Source organism: Brachypodium distachyon, chromosome 4, assembly GCF_000005505.3.
Source record: "Brachypodium distachyon strain Bd21 chromosome 4, Brachypodium_distachyon_v3.0, whole genome shotgun sequence".
Lineage (NCBI taxonomy): Eukaryota > Viridiplantae > Streptophyta > Magnoliopsida > Poales > Poaceae > Brachypodium > Brachypodium distachyon.
Window position 1 is genome coordinate 3,568,211 of NC_016134.3, and position 19,534 is coordinate 3,587,744.

At 47.4% G+C, this 19,534-nt stretch overlaps 4 protein-coding genes across 4 annotated transcripts; 1 reads left to right on the forward strand and 3 right to left on the reverse strand.

Moving 5' to 3' along the window:
- Positions 1-1,054: 1,054 nt before the first annotated feature.
- LOC100846558 lies at positions 1,055-2,264 on the forward strand. Its single transcript, XM_003579240.3, has one exon. It carries the CDS (start codon positions 1,789-1,791, stop codon positions 2,164-2,166), a length of 378 nt encoding a protein of 125 aa, XP_003579288.1. The 5' UTR covers positions 1,055-1,788; the 3' UTR covers positions 2,167-2,264.
- On the reverse strand, positions 2,257-5,736 carry LOC106866656 (wall-associated receptor kinase 2). The gene is made up of 2 exons (XM_014902250.2): positions 4,010-5,736; positions 2,257-3,915 (listed from the first exon to the last, which is right to left on the reverse strand). Exons 1-2 carry the CDS (start codon positions 4,929-4,931, stop codon positions 2,579-2,581), a joined length of 2,259 nt encoding a protein of 752 aa, XP_014757736.1. The 5' UTR covers positions 4,932-5,736; the 3' UTR covers positions 2,257-2,578.
- Positions 5,737-5,866: 130 nt separating this feature from the next.
- On the reverse strand, positions 5,867-15,627 carry LOC100832819. Its single transcript, XM_014902847.2, has 9 exons — positions 15,389-15,627; positions 14,389-14,479; positions 13,059-14,242; positions 10,762-11,635; positions 9,806-10,318; positions 9,323-9,603; positions 8,797-8,892; positions 8,569-8,694; positions 5,867-8,126 (listed from the first exon to the last, which is right to left on the reverse strand). Exons 1-9 carry the CDS (start codon positions 15,542-15,544, stop codon positions 6,336-6,338), a joined length of 5,112 nt encoding a protein of 1,703 aa, XP_014758333.1. The 5' UTR covers positions 15,545-15,627; the 3' UTR covers positions 5,867-6,335.
- Positions 15,628-16,536: 909 nt separating this feature from the next.
- Positions 16,537-19,266, reverse strand: LOC100834861 (membrane magnesium transporter). Its single transcript, XM_003578996.4, has 4 exons — positions 19,047-19,266; positions 18,618-18,670; positions 18,210-18,310; positions 16,537-16,891 (listed from the first exon to the last, which is right to left on the reverse strand). The coding sequence occupies exons 1-4, from the start codon at positions 19,117-19,119 to the stop codon at positions 16,798-16,800; spliced, it is 321 nt and encodes a 106-aa protein (XP_003579044.1). The 5' UTR covers positions 19,120-19,266; the 3' UTR covers positions 16,537-16,797.
- Positions 19,267-19,534: the final 268 nt, after the last annotated feature.

Sequence of the window (19,534 nt, forward strand, 5' to 3'; positions counted from 1 at the left end):
TTGCCAAACCACCACTAATGAACCTTAATACAAATTTCCACCATTAATGAACACAAATAACCATGTCAAAAAACCGGTCAAAAATCTACCACTCGCAAATATTGCCACCCCTAATGAATACAATTTGTCATCCCTAATGAATACAAATAACCATGCAAAAAAAAAATCTACCGCCTGAAAATTGCCACCCCTAAAGTAATACAAATTGTCAACCTTAATCAACACAAATAACCATGTCAAAAAAAAATCGGTCAGAAATCTACCAATTGCAAAATTGCCACCCTAATGAACACAATATCATCCATAATGAACATAAATAACCATGTCTACCTCGTTTTGGTCAGAACCTAACTCTCACGACACATCCTGCATATCATCCTTTCAAATTGAGCTACCACCTCCATTGAAAACAACGTCACAAAAACTCTATCTCCAGTCCAACACAAATTGCCACCACTAAGAAATACAAATGTCACCCCCTACAAAAATACAAATTGTCATTCCTAATTAATACAAATTGCCACCTCCCTCAAGCGCAAATTGACATCCTCTAATAATTACCAGCCCCTCGAGCGCAAGTTGACATCCTCTAATTAACACAATTGACACCTCCTACGAACACAAAACCGTTATTTCCGTCAAACTTTAACACCCACCACCACATGCTGCTTGAGACGGCGGGCCGGGGCGGCGAGATAGCAAGGGTATGGAGCGGCGGTCGAAGCGGCATGAGCAGCAGGGGCAGTGGGCTGCGCGGCGGTCTGGGCGGCACACGGTGGCTTTGGTGCCGCACAAGACAGCAGGGGCGGCGTGCGGCGGCGTCGGGGCGGCGTGAGACGGCGGCTCACATGGAAGCACCTTGTGCTCCCGCAGGGAGACCTCCAGCGACCGGTGACGGAGGCACGGGATCCCAACGGGTCCCGCAATGGCGGGGATAGGGGTCGCGGCGGGGACGGGCGCGCGGCGACGGAGATGGGGGCGCGCGGCGGCTTGAACGGGGGGCAGCGGCGCGGTAGGCGCGGGGCCGCGGGGTCGGCTCGCGGCGGCGGGACGGGGGGCGCGACGGCAGGGAAGGGGGCTCGTGGGGGCTTGGACGGCGGGCAGCGGCGGGGTCGGCCCACGGCAGCGACAGGGACGGACAGCATCGCATGATTGTCTGGCTGGAGGAAGGGGATGGGTAGAGAACGTTCACGCGTTATAAATTCCGTTTGAAGTTTGTGGAGGTGAATGTACCATAGCAAGCCTAAAACGAAAATTCCACACACAAGTTGGGAAAGAAAAACTCTGACATGACCAGTAGCCAGAAATTAAGTGCTCATGCGAGATGAAATTTGAACCCTGGGGTTTTTTGTCGTCATTATGTATTGTACTAGTATCAGTCAAAGTACGTCCTGACCAAATTTTTTACTGTACTTGTTGGTGGTTATGTCCTGGCTTGAGAGGGAGCACGTAGCAGTGGAATCATGGATATGCTGCCTGTTTTGAGTTTTGACCCAAAGACGTCGCGCGCTCCAAGTCCTTGACTTGAACCGCACCACAAGTTTCAACAGTGCCGGTTTACGAATACCAGAGGTCTCCCTTCTGTTTTCCCTCCTTCGCTCACCAACTCCCTTCTTCTTCTTCTTCTTCTTCTTCTTCTTCATCCCCACGACCACCAACTTCACCTCTCCCGCTCCACCTCTCCGCTCCATCACCCCCCTCTCTCTACACGTATACTTAGAACGCTAGCTTAATTAATTATCGAGGTTGCGCGCCTCGAAACTCGATCCGCACTCGATCGATCGATCCATGCATCCGCTGGTGGGGGCTCTGCTTGAGGCAGGGGACGGCCGTCGCTGGTCACGGTGCTTCTTCTTCTTCGGCCCCGTGGCGCGGCAGGCGGCGGCGTGGGCGGGCGCGCTGGCGCTGGCCGTGTCCGTGGCGTCCTTCGCGCCGGAGGCCGCGTTCGTCTGGGCGCTCTCCGGCGGCGGCGGCGGCGGGTGCGCTGCCGGGGCGGTGCGCGTGCCGCTGGACGGCGGCGGGGATCACCTGTGCGTGCCTGCGAGGATGGCCGGCAGGACCTGCGCCGACCTGATCGTGCCGCCGGCCTTCGCCGCGCTCTCCGTCGGCGCATCCGCCTGCTTCGTCCGCGCGCTCTCCATCGGCCGCCGCCGCGACGACTCCTAGCTAGCTCGTTCATCCATGTCCTGCGGAGCAGAGACACAATCCTTTTGCGTTGAGATTAATACGCCTTCCGGCTTTGAATGCGTATTCAGATGCGTTTCCTCTCAAAATCTTGTATTACATCGATACGTGGTTCATCGACCTGAAATCATGAATTGTGCTTACACAACATACATCACGTCACTTGAACACAATGGAAATGTGCATTTATACAATTGAACACATGTTCATACAAAAAGGAAGGGTTTTATGTCAGTATCACTATATGTTGCGCTATTTGTCAAACCTGTACCACCTGCCTTTTTGTTTACGATCTCAAACCGAGCGATACGAGTTTGGTGATCTGATCAAGAATTCATCTCCAACTCCATCGCCTCCAAAGTCCAGATCAATCAAGCAGTAGGTAATTTCACTCTCACCTATCACTGATCCCATCCAAAACAGAGTGTGCTTGAGCTTCATCCAAGCACGAACGCTGCAACGCCGATGACGACATCTTCCTGATCCTGTCAAGCTCCTCAGCGACCACTCGCATGGAGGGCCGCCTCTCGCCAGACATCTCCAGACACATCTTGGCGATCCCGGCCACCATCTCGAGCACCTCGGCCTCCACCTCGCCCTTGACCCTCGCATCCAGCAATCCATCAAGCCTGCCATCCCTGGCCGCCGACAGGAAGCTCGCCGCGAGGCTCCTCTCGTCGTCGGGGGCGGCGAGGTTGAGCGCCTTCCGGGAGGTGAGCAGCTCCAGGAGCACGACGCCGAAGCTGTACACGTCGCTCTTCTCCGTGAGCCGGCAAGTCTGCATGTACTCCGGGTCCAGGTACCCGCAGGTGCCCTGCACGAAGGTCACCAGGTGCGCCTCGTCCGTCGGCGGCGCCAGCGTGGCCGCCCCGAAGTCGGACACCTTGGCGGCGTACGCTCCGTCGAGGAGGATGTTGGGGGACTTGACGTCGCCGTGGATGACGGGCGGCGACGCCATCGAGTGCAGGTACGCCAGCGCCTCCGCCGTCTCGTGCGCGATCCTCAGCCGCACCGCGAACGGCACCGCCGCGGATTCGCCATTGTTGTCGCTGCCGCCGTGGAGGAGGTGGTAGAGCGTGCCGTTGGGGATGAACTGGTAGACGAGCATGGGCACCTCCACCTCGAGGCAGCAGCCGTAGAGCTTGACGATGTTCTTGTGGTTGATCTGGGACAGGATCAGCGTCTCCTTGCCGAACTCCCTCTGCCGCCGCCCGCCATCGTCGTCGTCAATGCCGTCCGCGGCGGCTCGGCACCGCTTGATGGCCACGGCGGTGCCGTCCCGGAGCGTACCGCGGTACACGGTGCCGTTGCCGCCCCTGCCCAGCACGTGCCGCTCGTCGAATCCCCCCGTGGCCTCCCTTAGCTCCTCCCTCGTGAAGAGCGTGAAGGAGGAAGATGAGACCATCCCGTTGTTGCCCTTGTTCTTCATCTCCTCGAAGAGCAGCAGGCCGCCGTGCTGCCGGAAGTGGCGGGCCTTGATGGCCGCCAGCCGCCGCTTCTCCTGCGCCGCGTAGGTGCACGACATGCCCACCGCCAGCACCACCACGCCCACGCTGACGCCGATCGCGGCTTGCCATGGGCGCTCGGATCGCTTCTGCTCGCATGGCCCCGTGTAGGCGTTGCCCGAATGGCCTGCCGGGCACAGGCATCTGAATCCTCCGGCGGTGTTGCTGCAGGTGTCTGGAGCAGAGCATGGGTATGCGGCTCCCGTTTGCTCGCACTCGTCAATATCTGCAGTAGCAGAAGCTAGCAAATCGTCAAGCTCGGAGTCAAAGTTTGCAATGAATTGGACGGCAAGAGGACGATTAAGGGAAGAGGAAGAGACCTTGGCAGCCGTTGAGGACGTAAGGGTTGCCTTGGTACCCGGCGGAGCAGTTGCAGAGGTACCCCGGCCCGTTCCTGGAGTCGACGCACTCGCTGTTGCCACTCAAGCACTTGTACCCTGCCGCCTGAGTCTTCGCCTCCAGGCAAGTCTGGTTCCCGGCGACCCAGTCGAGCACCAGCGGCACCTGGCCGCCGGTGGCCTCCATGAACTCGCCCGTGGTCACGTACGTGGTCCGGAACTCGAACGCCGCCGCTTCGACCAGCACGGCGTAGCTGCACGGCCGGCTCATGGCGCCGCGGCCGGAGCTGCTGCTGTTGAGCTCGTCCTCGAACCAGACCTGGTACCGGCTGAGCCCCGGCGGGACCGCCGCCTGGCAGCACCCCATGCCGGAGCAGGACGACCCGTTGGCCAGCCGCGCCGCGCTCGGGCACATGGACCGGCACCCCACGCTGTACATGCCGATTACGCCATTGTCGGCGTCGGCGCCGACGTAGGCGAGCGCGTCGCAGCCGATGACGGTGAAACGGTTGGCGGCGTCGGAGACGCGGAAGGAGGAGGGGAGAAGCTGCGAGCCGCCGCTGGCCATGGATGGCGTGCCGTTGTGGCCGCACCAGGAGCTGATGCGGTTCCGGACGCGCACCTGGCCGCGCCCAAGTCTCACGTCCAGCAGCTCCAGCGCGCCGCTGAAGGGCCGCCTCGTGCTCGTGTTGCCATCGCCGGCGGTGAGGTTGCAGGTGAGGGAGAAGGCCATGTCGGGGGACTCCAGGAAGCAGCCGCGCCCGATGCCGAAAGGGTACGGGATGTCCACCCCGCCGCACCGCCGCTGGCACTCTGCCGCAGACGCCAGCTGCTGCCATGTTGTCGAGACCAGCAGTGTGGTGACGACGACAGCCAGTGGAAGCAGCAGAGTCCGGTGTTCCATCTCCTGAACCCAAGGGGATTAATGGAGCTCGACTCTGTCGGTGCTAACTAACTCTCCGAAATGTATATAAACCAAAGTTAAGATCGTCGTTCGTTCCAGGAAATGCTATTGCTACCGCGCGAAGCTTTTTCCCGGCCGAAAATTTGACGCACGTTCCCTTAAATTAACAAATTAATCCTTGGCCTGCAGAGTAGTTGATTGATTAATTAATCAATCGACGGTAAGAATCATCAAATAACTAATCGAACGCTTTGGTGCTGATCTTTCATTTCACTTGCCACAATGATCAAGCAAACGGAAGATCAGCGTCCAGGATGGTTCTTGATCATGATTGCCTCCACTGCTAGCAAGCTCCAAAGCTACTGATTCCTCACGCTCATTTCTCTTCGTCTTTTGGAGTTTTTATTTCGCTGAAAGGTTCTTTCCGGGGTCCAAAGCCACATTGGCCAGCGACCAAGGGACCGGCAATATGCTTAGAGAAATGGAAGATTGTTGGCATATTATTTATCTTAGCATTGTTGTTGATCAAAGTTAGTGATGAGACCATGCATCAAAGTTAGTGATGAGACCATGCATGGCAGTGTATGAGTGGCTATATTTTTAGAGAAAGATCGACGTGTGAGCCGTGTGGCTGCATGTGTACTCAATGTGTTCATACACCTTGCGTTTGCTTAATTCAGTGGCAGAGCTAAGTGGACTGCAGCTTTTCTGGGTTTTTTATGCATAAAAACCGAGTGAGATAGATATGTGGAAGATTCAAGGAAGAAAAACATCTGGTTCGTTACTTTTTGGATGCTAAAAAAAAGGAAGTCAAAATGATGTGGTAATGTACTACGAATTATTCTTCCCTGATAAAGTCTGAATCACTGGTCACGATGATGTTACCACAAACATGCAATACACGGGAATGGCGAACCAAAAGCACACGGAAACGGTGAACACAAATTCACATTCATACCTGACGATGGTGATTAAAACAATAGTCATGCATTTCATACACTGTATCAAGGGAACTAAGACTAAAACTGAAACAGACACAGAAGTCTGCCTCCAACATCTTTCTCAAAGTCAGCCAAAAAGAAACATGTCCTGCAACCCATATATGCCTGGTTTCCATCGCCATCAATTGCCCACCTCGGTAACAAACAGATGCTGTATACTATCCACGACTACCTGATCCTAAAACTCTGCCTAAACAAGAAAACCACCCCATCGTCGCCACCACCGAATCTATGTATCTATGTCACCTGCAGTAAAAACAACACATAACTACAGTCTCCACCTGGTGAATCACGCCCATCGTAATCACCACCGATTCCATGTATCTATGTCATTTCCACTACACAAAGCAGTAACTGCAACTCCACCTGGCAAACCCCATGGCTTCAGATCAAAAGGGCCAAACTAGGTAGGCGTTGCGTTCAGCTCAATGCCTCGTTGCCTAGCGGCTTCGACAATGCTCTCCGTGTTGCTTCCACTGGCTTTGCAGACGGTCAAATAAGCATGCCACAGCTTGAAGGAGAAGGGGTAAACTGATGTTGCCTGCTGGTGGAACCGCTTCACAGTCTCTGACGCCTGCAGTTTTTCCAGGAGATCGGCACCTTTTATCCATGCTGACTCTGGTGCAACAGGTACAGCACGAAAGATGGCGTTTATCAGAACCAAGCTTGCCCAGAACCTGGTGCCCATGGAGGTAGGGTCAGCACCCGTGTAATGCTTAACCACAAATGAACCAACTGCCAGGGCTAGGCGGTAGTTTGCAGGAAGAGCCTCCATTGCTGATTCAACAAAATCAACCAAGTATTTTACTTCACCTATTCTTCCTGGAAGGAGAGACGGGCCATAGCACACCTCAAGGACTGAGTTTATCAGCGAAGAATCTGCAGATGCTGGACCTATAGTTTCATCTATCAACTGCCTGAGCTTATGCTTCCTAACAGTCTGGATAAACCTTCGAGACAGCAGTTCCCTCTTGGGTAAGTTCCGATGATCTGCAAGATAACCACTTATCAGACTTAGTGTAGCTCGAGTTTGAGTGTCTGAACAAGATGATGGTCTTTCTAGAGCGTGAATTGCGGCGTGTTCCCTTAAACAGTGCTCATAGCTCTCCCCTTGGGCCAACTTCAATGCTTTCTCTACAGCAACTTCTGCTTCCTGTAGATTGCTCTCTAGCATCCTATACAGTGAGAGGTTTAACAGCCAATATACCTCATCTTCTGATGCAGATGGGCCAGAAGAAACTTCTTGGGTCGAGGCAAACGACGGTTGTTCAGATTCCTCATTACTGCCTTCTACCATACCAACAGCAGAATTACAATGGAGCTTGCCGTCTTTTCCACATTCTTCAAACCAACGAGTCAGTACCTTCTCAGCTAACTCAATATTATCTGCCAAAGCATGATCGGCATATTGATTCCACAGATACTGAACTCCTTGCACCTCTTTAGGCCAATCCATGAGCAACTCGTCAAACCCTTTCAGACCAGGACATGTACCATACTTTTGATATAATCGAGCTGAGATAAGAAGAATATTAGGGCACGCTGGGTACTCCTTCATATACTTAATCAGCATATCAACAGAAGATTGGAAGCCTTCAAGAGCAGCTAGACAACTAACATGGTTAACAGCGAGGAATTGTGACAATGTCAGATAAGACGGGTCCCCGTTTTTAACAGTCTCGTTAATATCTATAGCCATTTTGTCAGCAGCATATTTCAATAGCTCTGTAACCTGACATCTGTTATCTACCCTAAGTTCAACAGGATGCCATACTAACACACGAGGTAATTCTTTCGGAAATTCTAGCTGATCACAAATTTCCTCTGGCAGCTTCCTATAAATTGACACATATAGGCATGAAATCCAAAATATGCACCTATCTGACACTGTCAAGCAAGAAATGACATCCGCAAGCAACTTGTCGCCAGAGCAGTCCGAAATTGCAGTAGGCAGAATCCCATAAATCTTAGAAATAGCCTTCTCTACATTTCCAGACATGCACAGGAAATAAATCATCTGTAAGAAGATATCTAAGATGAAAGCACTTCTATCTTTCAATTCTTCGCCAGTGTCAGCTGTCATTTGGCAGAGCATGCTCAGAGCATCATTATAAGCATCCAATCGGTCATCAAAGCGTAACCTACTATTAATATACATAAGCCATAATTCATAGGAGTAAACATTGTGTTGCACCTAAAAGGGAAAACGCATAACATCAGGTACTCAATGATATACAACTAAAGCAAACATTCAAAGATTGGATTTACACTAAATATGGACATCATTCCTAATGACCATGTATTTTGATCTGGCCAACAAAAAGAACTGCCCTCAATCATATCGAGCTATTCCTTATCTACCGTCACTGACAAATACGGCAGCCGAAATATATCTCTGTATGAGAGGCAAAAGCTACCTATAATAAATGGGTTATGCTAAATAGCAAAGAAACAAAGGGTTCAGATGGACAAAATAGATATGCATCCGTAAGGTGAACCCTGTGCAGTAGATAATGAAGAAATACAACCTAGCCATAAGAGATACCAAAAAGAACTTGTAGCTCATGCATCATACTATGATGAATTTGAATCGCAGCATGAATTGAAATGGCAAAGGATTTGATAAATAGCGTTACCGCATGGGAAAACATGTCATCTTTCCCAAGTCCTTCATCCTTTTGATAGTAAATATGAAGATAAAACACCCACAGGATAACAGTGCTTGGATCTGCCTCAATGGAGCGTGCTAGAAGTAAAAGAGCCTGCACAAGCATGCTTAGAATTAGAGATAGGCTGAATAGTGAAATGTAATCCTAGATGGAATGTGTAACATGTCCCTACGCAGTAAGCAATCTAAAGATCACCTTGAGCCTGTCAGGTTTGTTTACTTTCCCACAATATAAACCAAGTGCAGCCTCTAAGAAAAGTTCAACATCAAGAGATCCCTGTACAATCTTATTCTACAGAAGAAAAAGTTAAATAAAACTAATCAAAATATAAGAAGATCATAGAGCAGTGGACTGGTAGTGAAAGTGTGAAACTAGCATGTCACTCGAATGAAAAAAAGTGTCATTAAATGTGAAAAAATTGCATGGTAATAAGACTAAATAACATCGATACCAAGTTGAATTTTTCTGGTGTCCACTATGGAAATAACTGCCAAAAGCATTCCAACTGTCAATCTTTTTGCAGGGGATAGCAAGAAAAGGGTGCAATATAAATCAAATGAGCACTAATAAGAGCTAATTGAAATATTCTACATGGAATCACGAGAACAGGCAACGCAACAAACTTTAAAGGACAAGTTCAGTGTGGAGAACCAGATGCAGATATATATAGGCCACTTCCGCTGATGTGATGATAATGGTGGTACAAATGGACTCTACCCACCTTCCTACTATCCAGCATTCGAAAATTTGATAGCTGTCTGTTCCTATCAAAATCTGCAACCGAACCATCACCAGCTTGTAAGGATGGTGCATCTGATGGAAGAACTCTCTGAACTGATAAAGGTAAAGGAAAGGAAGCGCAAAAACCCCTTTGCCAATATTGCCAAATACTGCTAGCCAACACCGACTGCATCAAGTTCAGATCAGCTTTAATAAGATTTGAACCAACACGATATGTTGGTACGGGCAGAATATGTTGAAATAGGTCATAAGGACTCCGGCCTGCATATAATTCCAGGTATTAATGAGGAACCTTCACCAAGCACAATATATATGACGGGCATACATATGTATGCTAAAAACAAGTACTCCCTCCGTCCCATATTAAGTGACTCAAATTTTCCCAGATACATGTAATACTTCATCACTTAATATGGGACGGAGGGAGTAACTAACAGGATATATTGGTTGCACATGAAACAACCTGAAACAGATGGCATTGCGCATTTTATGCGCTTTGACTTTCTCCAAGCATGATTCTCAGCATGCTGCCATTGGCATTCTTCATCGTTGCATTTTCCTCGTAGCTCAAAGAAGCAGAAGGGCCAGAAGGGGTCAATCCCACTTTGCACCATGTCCTTATCCCTTGGAGCTGTTGAGACCATCCTAAGATTCTCTTCAACACGGTCTTGTATCACAGATGGCCTTACTGCTGCTTCAGATGCTATATCACTGGTTACTAAGTCATTTCTATCATCCGAAGCCTCCTTACGAAAGCCATGAAATACCCACTTGATGTGTCTAGCAGCATTTTGTGGAGCTGAAGAAGGACAAATGAGATAATTCACACTTGATGGCACGAATGATTCTCCAAGAGAGGAAATGTTGTCCTCAAATCCACAATTGCCCACGGAATGTGCATTACTAGAATCAGATAGTCCAGACATCTTTTCAACACAATGAGCACCATCATTTGCAAGCTCCATGTCCATTGTACCTACACAATACAGTATGGATCATTAATCCATCATGCAGAAGCGTGTGTGCAGTGCAGAAAGCATGCCATCTTTCGAAGACAGGCCACTACAAAATGTGTTAAACACACTTTAGTGGGTATTATAAGAAAGATGCGCATAACAAACAAATCATCAGCATATAGAACTTAGATCTAACTCAACTTTCTTAAGAGGTTGAAAACAAAGAAGAAAAATAGCAAAATCATTTTATAGAAATCAGATCGTATGGGCATTTGAAGAGGCTGAGCGCCTTACCATAGTTAGCACAAAAATGTAGTTGATTATTGTTTGACTTAAGAACAAATGAGTATGATGACAATTGATCAACACATATGTAGGTCATTGCTAATTGGAGATCATATGGCAATAATAACATAATAGGAAATAGGAACAAGATTGACTAAGAGAATTTAGAAATGTGAACCTTCAGGATTTGTCATAACATTCTCATCCACTTCCTGTAACTGAAGTCCAACATGTGCAGATTGTTTGCCTTGGTCAGTCTCCACTGTTTTTCCAACAACAAGTTCTTCAGGGACTTCTCCAGAGTTATTCAGATATGGTTTCACCCCAAATCTTTTCACCAGTCTGGACCTCAAAGAAGCTTCTAAAAGCTCATAGTCCTGCGCACTATCAGTAGAAGCCTGTCTGTTTTCCTCCGCATATACATGTATAGTTTCTTCCATGTGATTCTCTGGATTTGAAGTGCATTCAGATCTAGGATGCTTAGAGGGGAACAGAAGATCATCCTCCGTGTAATGTGAAGGTGTACTGGTATCATGGGTATCATGGACAGTACTCACAAATTTTGGATCAGCAATGCTGGCTGCAAGCTCATCACAATAGCGTGAGCGTGCCTCATGCTTATCTACTGGCTGTGGGGGAGGTTCATCCAGGAAAGGACTGCTAGACCTACCACCCTGAAGCTCAGCCATCTGACAATCTGCATGAAACGGAGAGTTGAGTACTGATGGCATTACATGGCCATGTTCAGCATTCTGAATATTTAAACATTGTCCCAAAGAAGAATTCCCTGCAATTAAACCATGGACTTGTGCAGAGCAAACCTCCCTTTTTCTACGAAGAATGGCACATCTCTCATTGGCCTCAATTAAAGCTCTTTGTGCTTTGCGGTATGCTCTGAGAGCTTCTCTTTCTTCAACTTCGCATTTCCGCCTATGCTCCTGAGCATCATCCAGTTCCCTTTCTTGGAGTTCCTCCACCTCTAGCAGAGAGAGCAGTGTTGTGTTCTGACCTCCTATGCCTACATGGCCACTACGGTTCAAGGGATCGGCATTCTGCCAAAATAAGAGGGGACATTAACAAGTTACTCTTATGTAGATTATTGTTCAAATGCATTTTCAGTGATAGCATGGAAGCTTCTACAAATTCAGCCGAAGCATTTTGAACTTTCGTTTAATACATGAACCTTGCGGGCAAAAAGTTTAAAAAAGGAAGACAGCCCAAGCTTTTCTAAACATTTTTAGAAGTAATTTACTAAATTTCATCAACTGATAAGATGTATGGTCCAATAAAACAATGAGAAACGACCAATCTTCATGTGGAAGTGACAATGAGCGAAAAGATGTTTCGTACAATTTGCATTATACACATAAGCATAACAGATACTCCCTCCATCCCAGAAAAAATGTCGTACTAGTTTTTGTAGTTTTTCCCATAAAAAATGTCGTGTTAGCTTTGCTTAAATGCTGCATGCGAGCTATAGTCATTAAGCGGTGCTTTTCGCGAGGAGAATAGGCTGGCGCATGGAGCTCTGGCCATTAAGCACACTTGCATGCATGCATCCACTGCCATGCAGTGGGCAAGGCTTGAGCAGCGGAGCGCACCACCCAAAACCAGCACACCGGAGTGACTTGCGGGGCCACATAATTAATGATGATTTTGCTCAGTCCGCGCACACAGCTGGATCATTGGTATCCGGGATTATTCTTATACGACGAATAAACTGGGAAGGAGGGAGTACATATCTAGTCAATTTTTCTTATGAATAAAATCCAGATGTATAAATGGTATAAATATCACTTATTACTTCAGTTATACCTACTAGGTAAGGAAAAAGGTGGCAAGCAGCCTACCATGTTCCTGACTTTCTGGCATATAAAAGAATTAAAACTGGTTAGGAATAGGGTTCCACCTTATTATGCAGAGTTATATGTACAAAATTATTAAAGTATGACCAAGTTATATGAAAAACTCAACCATGAAATATATTTTCATAATATATTTATTTGGCATTATAGATGCTGATACTTTTTCCTATAAATTTAGTACTCCCTCCATTCCAAAACACAACTCATATAGATTTTTGTCATTGTTCCACAACACACCTCATTTTTCTCTTGGTATCCGCACCCGGCCAATAACTACTCACATCCATTTACTATTAATCCAATATGAGTGGTCAGACACTATAAAGGAGAGCTGTCTTGGTCCAAGTGCACAAATCTATATAAGTTGTGTTTTGGAACGGAGGGAGTAAGACAAAAACCATAGTTATAATATGGAAAGGAGGAAGTAGTAATTTGAATTAGAGGAATCCATAATTCCACCTTTCTCAGGTGTTTTATGAGGAGTCTGCCAAATTCCTGATGTCTGACTTTGGGACTAGTGTTAAAAATGGAACCAAAACACTTTTAGTATGTAAATATAATGACAAACATCAATGAGGAGAGTATAGCATGAAAGTAATGCTGAACCAACCTCCATTCCAGGCTGCAACTGTGACCTCTCGTTTGACACAGTATCAACAGGCGGCAATTGTCGCCCATCCCACTTAGAAAACACATGGTCCTTTATATGATTCGATGACCTTTCAACATTGGCCTCTGCTCGGATAGAAGTAACAGGAACCAAAGAACTAGTATTTTCAATCACAGCTTGATCGCTAGTAAATGGTGGCCCTGCAGGCTTGCCATGATATTCAACTCTGGCATGGTTGCCACCATCCTGTATAACCATGTGGTGACTCTTCGATGACATAAGATTCTCAGCAGTTCCACCATCCGAAGGTTCTATTGTGACTGCATGCTCTGTATCATTAACAGTACAATTCACAGTAATTCCATTTTCAATGTGATCCCTTCTTTCCAAGGATTGTAAATTGTTGTTTACCAATGAACTACCAGTTGGTACCAGTGTTGGAAAATCACTGTGTGCTTGGTTGTTGGCAAACTGCTGAGTGAGCTTTACCCTTTTAACAGATCTGTCATCATGTCCAATCGCATCATCAAGGTGAACACATCCACCACTGTTGGAAGCTTTAAAGCCTATCTTCTCCAAGGGAGGCCTTGTCTGATCAGAGATGTCTGCATCCTTCACAAAACCAGGTGACACGGGCCTCTTCTGAACTTTTAACTCATTTTCTCTAGCAGCAATTTTATGCCGCAACCTCTCCAACTTATGATCTGCTGAATTTACTCCTGCACCATTCCCATCCTTCTGTGAAGACTTCAGATGAGCAGCTTGACGAATAGGTGGCTCTCTTCTGGAAAAGGTGGCACCTGAGCCCCTACCTGTGCCTGAGTTTCTGAGTGTGTGTGGATTGGCAGACCATTTTGTGGATCCTACGCTTGCAGCACGGGTCTTTTGTTGGTGTGCTTCCTCTCTCATAATTCTAGTTTGCAAACTAATCCCTGCTTTATGTGTAACTTGTGAGCTGGCTTTCCTGCCTTTACTTCCGTCTTGCTTTGACCCTCCAGAGTCGGCTCCACTATCATCGTCAGAGAAACTTATCACAAGGTTATCACTTGAGACAGGCTTCAGCCAAGCAAGATTATGACTGGTGCCAGGTTTGAATTGTCCTTGATTCCCCCTCAACGCCTTCCTATAACTCGGAGCAATTGGTTTTTGAGGAAGAACATTTGAGAGGCTCAAACTACTAACGCCTGGTAAATCAAAGTAGAAGACAAGACAGTGAGAACAGTACAAGAAAACATCCTTACAGGAAAGGAAACAACAGGACAATGAAAGAACACAACAATTGCACAAGAGGAGAATGCAAGCAGGTGCAAATAAATGTAACAGAACTTACTTTTAACAGGGAAACTTGCCGATGTCACTTTAGCAGCAGCCTGCGCATATTTCCCAGCATTGGATAGAGCTGTCCGCTTCAATTGCAGGGCCTGCTCACAACAATTGAATAAATAAGATAAGCTATAAATGGCAGCCACAAAACGACATGAGAAGGTGATAACTGCAAAACAGGTACAAAGTACATTACATAAAAGGCAATTAGTGTGCAGGTATACCCAAGAAACTTCATAAGACCCACAGCATCAATTACAGTACCATCCTGCCCAAATCTACCACACCCACGTGGCAATAGCGACGGAATGCACAACTGGCACCACTTAATTGCTCACGCAGCTTCAATTACGTAAACAGAACTGAAGGCAGATTTACGCGGTAACGGCAGAGGCTTCGGCGCTAGTGACAGAACGCACAACTAACACCAATTACATGCCTGTACAGCTTCAATGAAGTACCAGAACATAAGGCAGGTTCCAGCGTAACGGCAGAGGCATTTTCAAATAGCAACGGAATGGATAAGGTGTACCAATTATCCCATACAGCTTCAATTAAGTAGCAGACAGCTCCAACCATAACCGCGGAGGTGCATCATGTCGCATCACACTCTTGTCAAAACCCTACCCCTATGGATGAGGCCGTGATGAGCAGAGCAGCATCTATCTCATACGAAACCCCAATTGCTAGATCTCAGCGCACCGGCAACCAGCCCATCCATAATACTACAACCAACCACGCACAGAGATAAACATCTGTCTCACAGCAAACCCCTACCCGTAGATGCTTATCGCAGTGTTGGAACTCCCGCAGGCTACTTCAATCCAGAGGTCAAACCCTAGGCGAGGCGAGTCAAAGGGAAAGCTACTACTACGGCCACGCAGCAGCAGCAGGTGACACTACTGCTGCAGTCCGACACGACTCCACCGAGGTGCGGGACGCCGCGCGCAAACTAGATCCGAGAGGGCGGAGAAGCAGCGACGGTCCGGGGCCGCGTGGGTTCTCACCTCGTCGTCGTCGGCGCCGGAGGAAACCTCGCCCTCCTCGCGCACCCTGGCCGCCATCCTCGCGGACGCCGTCGTCAGGGGAGGCGGAGGAGGGGGCGGAGAGGGGGACGTGGAGCTAGGGTTCGGCGCGGTGGCGGCGGGTCGCGGGCCCGACATCGGAGGCGCGGGGGTTTGGGGAGCCGGTTTCGTTTTCCGCCGTGTTCTCCTCGCCTTTGTATTGTAGGGGGAGCCGCCACAGGAGTCGAGACTAGCAGAGAGAGAGAGATTGGGGGAGGAGGCTGTGACACACTGCGCAGTGGGCCCAGCTGGCGTGGGCCACGCGGAGTCTAAACGTGGGGGAAGCGTTTGCTAATTTGCTTGCTCCATTCGCTGCGATGGGAAAGCCGTCAGATTCTCTCTGGTAGCGGCCGTCGGATTCCCGGTGGACGGTCGGGATCCGAGCATCACGTCCAAATCAGGAACATTGGTTTCCACCACGTAATACCTGCTTTGTTTTGTTTGATTGCAAAACACTGATGATTTGGCAGTGCCGAAACTGGCAGGCTGGTGAACTCTTTGGCCTGGTTTATGATTAATTTATAGCCAAGTTTGGTAATTGTGTTGGATTGATGCCCAAGCTGATGTTACCAAAACAATTGCTATACAAATATTTTTGGAAAAAAAGGTCTTGCTTGCTTGTTGTTCATTCTTTTGCCCAAAACAAATGCTATGTAGTACAAATATTTTTGGAAAAAGGTCTTGCTTGGGTGTTGTTCATTCTTTTGCCCAGATTGGCAAGGGAAATGTGGTACAAACATTTTTGGAAAAAGGTCTTACTTGCCTGTCGTTCATTCTTTTACCCAGATTGGTACGGGAAATGCAGTAGAAGTTAGCAGGTCATTGCCATGACACCATCCAAACACAGGCCAAATTTTGGCATAAAAAAATTCGATAACATCATAGCTGGGCAGAAACCAAACACAAGGTACTGATACGATTGGCACCGGAAAAAAAAAAGAACAATGGCAAAAGCAAAATTGAAGTATTGGTAGCGAAAGCAAAGGATTCAAATTATTCATGCGGTTACCACATTTTGGTAACAATTTTCATGCATCAAACAGACAAGCTACACATGGCACTGATGGATGATGATGAACTTTATCAAAAGCTAAAATGGAGACTGATAATGTGCATGCATGCATTAATGATGAATTGATACAATTCACATAAAACTTGCATTACATCAGGCTGGGACAGAAGCTCAGAGCTAACCTTCATATAACATATGGAATGGTGTTACAAATTCTAGAGTTAAAAAGTAGATAAGTTGTGGTCTGGTAAGGTTTCCCCTGCTTTAGCATGGGTGACACAAAAAGTATGGATGGATCGGTGAATTTTCGCTCATATCTTCAAAATCGGTGAATAGTTGTTCATATCTTCAGCTTCAAGTCGGCGTCTGATGGCAGTGCCCTTCCGCGGTGGTTGAAGATCATGAAATCCATGTTTGCTGGGAGCGATACGATCCTGTGATTGGCAAGACAGTGGATTAGGCACATAAAACAAGTATAATAGAAGTGGTTCCTCTCTATGCAGTGTATTATCACTGTGATTAAAACAGATAGAAAAGCTGTAGTGCAGGCTCAATCAACAGTCCATGATAACATAATATGGGTGCAAGGTGGCTGGTGGGTATTGGCCAAGTATTGGAGAGGAAAGTCATATTCTAGGAAGCAAAAAAAGGGAAGGATAGATTCCTATTCCAGATAGACCATCCACATAATTCAAAGTTCAGGTGACTTCCAGGTATACTATGGTAAAATTAGTAATTTGTGACAAAAAAAGCCTATCACAATGCCCAAAAAGGAAAAAAGAGTAACTGTCAAATAAACATACTTTCAGGGATTAAGTGACGCTAGAAAACATCCCTAAATGACATCATACGCATAAAGGTCGAAATCAATGCAAATCAACTAATTTCCATAGCACGAACATCAACCGATTATAGGTTTAAAAACAGGTCCATAGTATTTCTTACACTCATCAACCTAGAAGGTACTATCACTGCACCAAATTCACAAAATGAAAATACTAATAAATCAACAGCAGCATGAATATATTCCCACCCTAACACTGTTATATGCCTATATCCCAAGGAAAATGCAAGGCAACCAGACTTTTCTCTTCAATTCACGTTTCAGAAGGTAACGTCACTGCAACAAATTCAAGGTGCTCAAACACTTGAGAATCAAGAGTCTATGCATGATATGATCACAACTCAGATTTATGAGTGACTCTTATATTTATGCTTGCCTGATTTTTGCAGTTTCAGAAATTCTGCATAATGCAGCCCTTTTGTCCTTTTCTTTTCCCACAGCGCAGTCAGTGGCGGATCTAGAATCGTGCAAAGGCTATGGCTAAACTAGGCTAAGTATGGAAGCCTGGGGATAATCGATTAATAGTTATTTCTTGCCAAATCACTACTACATGCTACATGTATTAAATGGCCCACGCCTAGGGCCCTGCGTGCAGTACCGTACGACACAGAATTGCAAGCACGATTGTGTGCATCTATCTCCGTCCAAGTAACCCATCTCACTTCCAGTGTTACTCTATGCCCTTATTACGATAAAATCATGTTATTGAGGATGTCTGCAATGCAGGTTATCTTGTAACAGACTGTCTCTAGTTTCCTGTTCCACAATTTACCAAGCACAAAAGATAAAAGAAATCTACTCCTGACTTTCTAATCCTGTGTAACCTTCGAATACAATTTACAACTATCAGCCACGATACGACATCAAAAAACAACTTAAACTCAACACTGAGCTACAAATGGTGTTACCTATTCTCTTCGGAATGTGGGAGCACCGAAACAAACTTTGCTGGAACAGAGACACCTGCCCACATGCATAAGGCCAATCCCAGGAGCAACTGCATCATCACCTGCACAACAGAAATCACAAGTTACGCAAATGCAACAACACCCTGATGACTGAGACATAATCTGTTTTTTTCTTTCTGGGAATAACATGTCCGAAGTATTGAGCTAACAAACAGCTTCTTGTGGCACAAATAACCTAACTCGCAAACAATCATGCCTGAACATTTTATTATGTCGGCACTTTGGTATTACTATACAAACCATGGTCACGCCTACATAATTAAGAAGCCAACGTACGCAAAAATTATCACCCCAAGCCCAAGCTACCAAATATAGCACTTCAAAAGCAGTGGAAGGAAGTGCACTTACATCCACTGGAGGCCGCGAGAACTCCTCTTCCGTTATCTTCAGCACCGCACGATCTGAAAAAACGACACGCACAGACACACAAATCAGATCACAGAACCTAGCCACCAATGGCTCGCAGTTACAGGAAACCCAACAGCAAAGATATCGTCCAATTCGACCTCAGTTAGCCACAAATCTCGAACAGTATCAACCCATCAGTCAAATTTTGAGTTGACCTAGATCTAGACCCTGACATGAGCAACAAAAAGAGAGCTCGAGAAGCAGGCTCTCGGCCGGTCGAGGATCTGAGCGCGCGGCGCCGATAACCAGTAAACCCTCAGATCGTCGGACACAAAATCAGAAACCGCACGAGGAAGAGGGACTCAAGCAGGACCGGTCAAAGCGCGGGTGGTGAGGGGGTAGGTTAAGGAGGAGGAAGCGCGGCGTTACATTGGATGGTGGCGTAGGCGGCGTGGGCGAGGAGGGCGCCGCCGAGAACGCCGACGACGTAGCCGATCCCCATGACGAGGCGACGCGCGCTACTTCTCCGGCCGCCGTGTCCTTCCTGGCGCTTCCGCTGCGGCTGCTTCTCCGATCCCGAATCCGGCTGCTCGATCCAATGTGCCGGGGTTCTGAACTTCTGATGCCGTCGTGCGCGCTGACATGTGGGGCAGGGTGCCTGAAGTCTGTGCTTTTGTCGAGAAGCAGATCTTTTCACCTCACCCGTCCCCATGTCTGACACGTCGGTCCCATGCTGGCAGTGGAAGCCAGGCGGAAGTGGCTTTATTTTTCTGGATATCATTTGAAAATATGCCGTTTTTACTTTCGACGATGAATTTTATGCGGTAACAAGGTGGGTTGAATCATGTTGATGCATGGGCATGAAGCAGACCGGAGAGCATCGACATGTTTTCGATCGTTGGCCGCAACCAGAAAGA

What these genes read in the sequence shown, in the direction of transcription:
- LOC100846558 (XM_003579240.3), top strand. Translation starts at nt 1,789, where the DNA reads ATGCATCCGCTGGTGGGGGCTCTGCTTGAGGCAGGGGACGGCCGTCGC.
- LOC106866656 (XM_014902250.2), bottom strand. Translation starts at nt 4,931, where the DNA reads ATGGAACACCGGACTCTGCTGCTTCCACTGGCTGTCGTCGTCACCACA. An exon ending in CGTCCTCAACGGCTGCCAAG is followed by an intron (nt 3,916 to 4,009) that starts GTCTCTTCCTCT and finishes CTGCTACTGCAG; the next exon opens with ATATTGACGAGTGCGAGCAA.
- LOC100832819 (XM_014902847.2), bottom strand. Translation starts at nt 15,544, where the DNA reads ATGTCGGGCCCGCGACCCGCCGCCACCGCGCCGAACCCTAGCTCCACG. An exon ending in TGTTATGACAAATCCTGAAG is followed by an intron (nt 10,319 to 10,761) that starts GTTCACATTTCT and finishes TGTATTGTGTAG; the next exon opens with GTACAATGGACATGGAGCTT. An exon ending in CGCAATGCCATCTGTTTCAG is followed by an intron (nt 9,604 to 9,805) that starts GTTGTTTCATGT and finishes AATTATATGCAG; the next exon opens with GCCGGAGTCCTTATGACCTA.
- LOC100834861 (XM_003578996.4), bottom strand. Translation starts at nt 19,119, where the DNA reads ATGGGGATCGGCTACGTCGTCGGCGTTCTCGGCGGCGCCCTCCTCGCC. An exon ending in CGCCTACGCCACCATCCAAT is followed by an intron (nt 18,671 to 19,046) that starts GTAACGCCGCGC and finishes TCGTTTTTTCAG; the next exon opens with ATCGTGCGGTGCTGAAGATA. An exon ending in CCACATTCCGAAGAGAATAG is followed by an intron (nt 16,892 to 18,209) that starts GTAACACCATTT and finishes TGCCAATCACAG; the next exon opens with GATCGTATCGCTCCCAGCAA.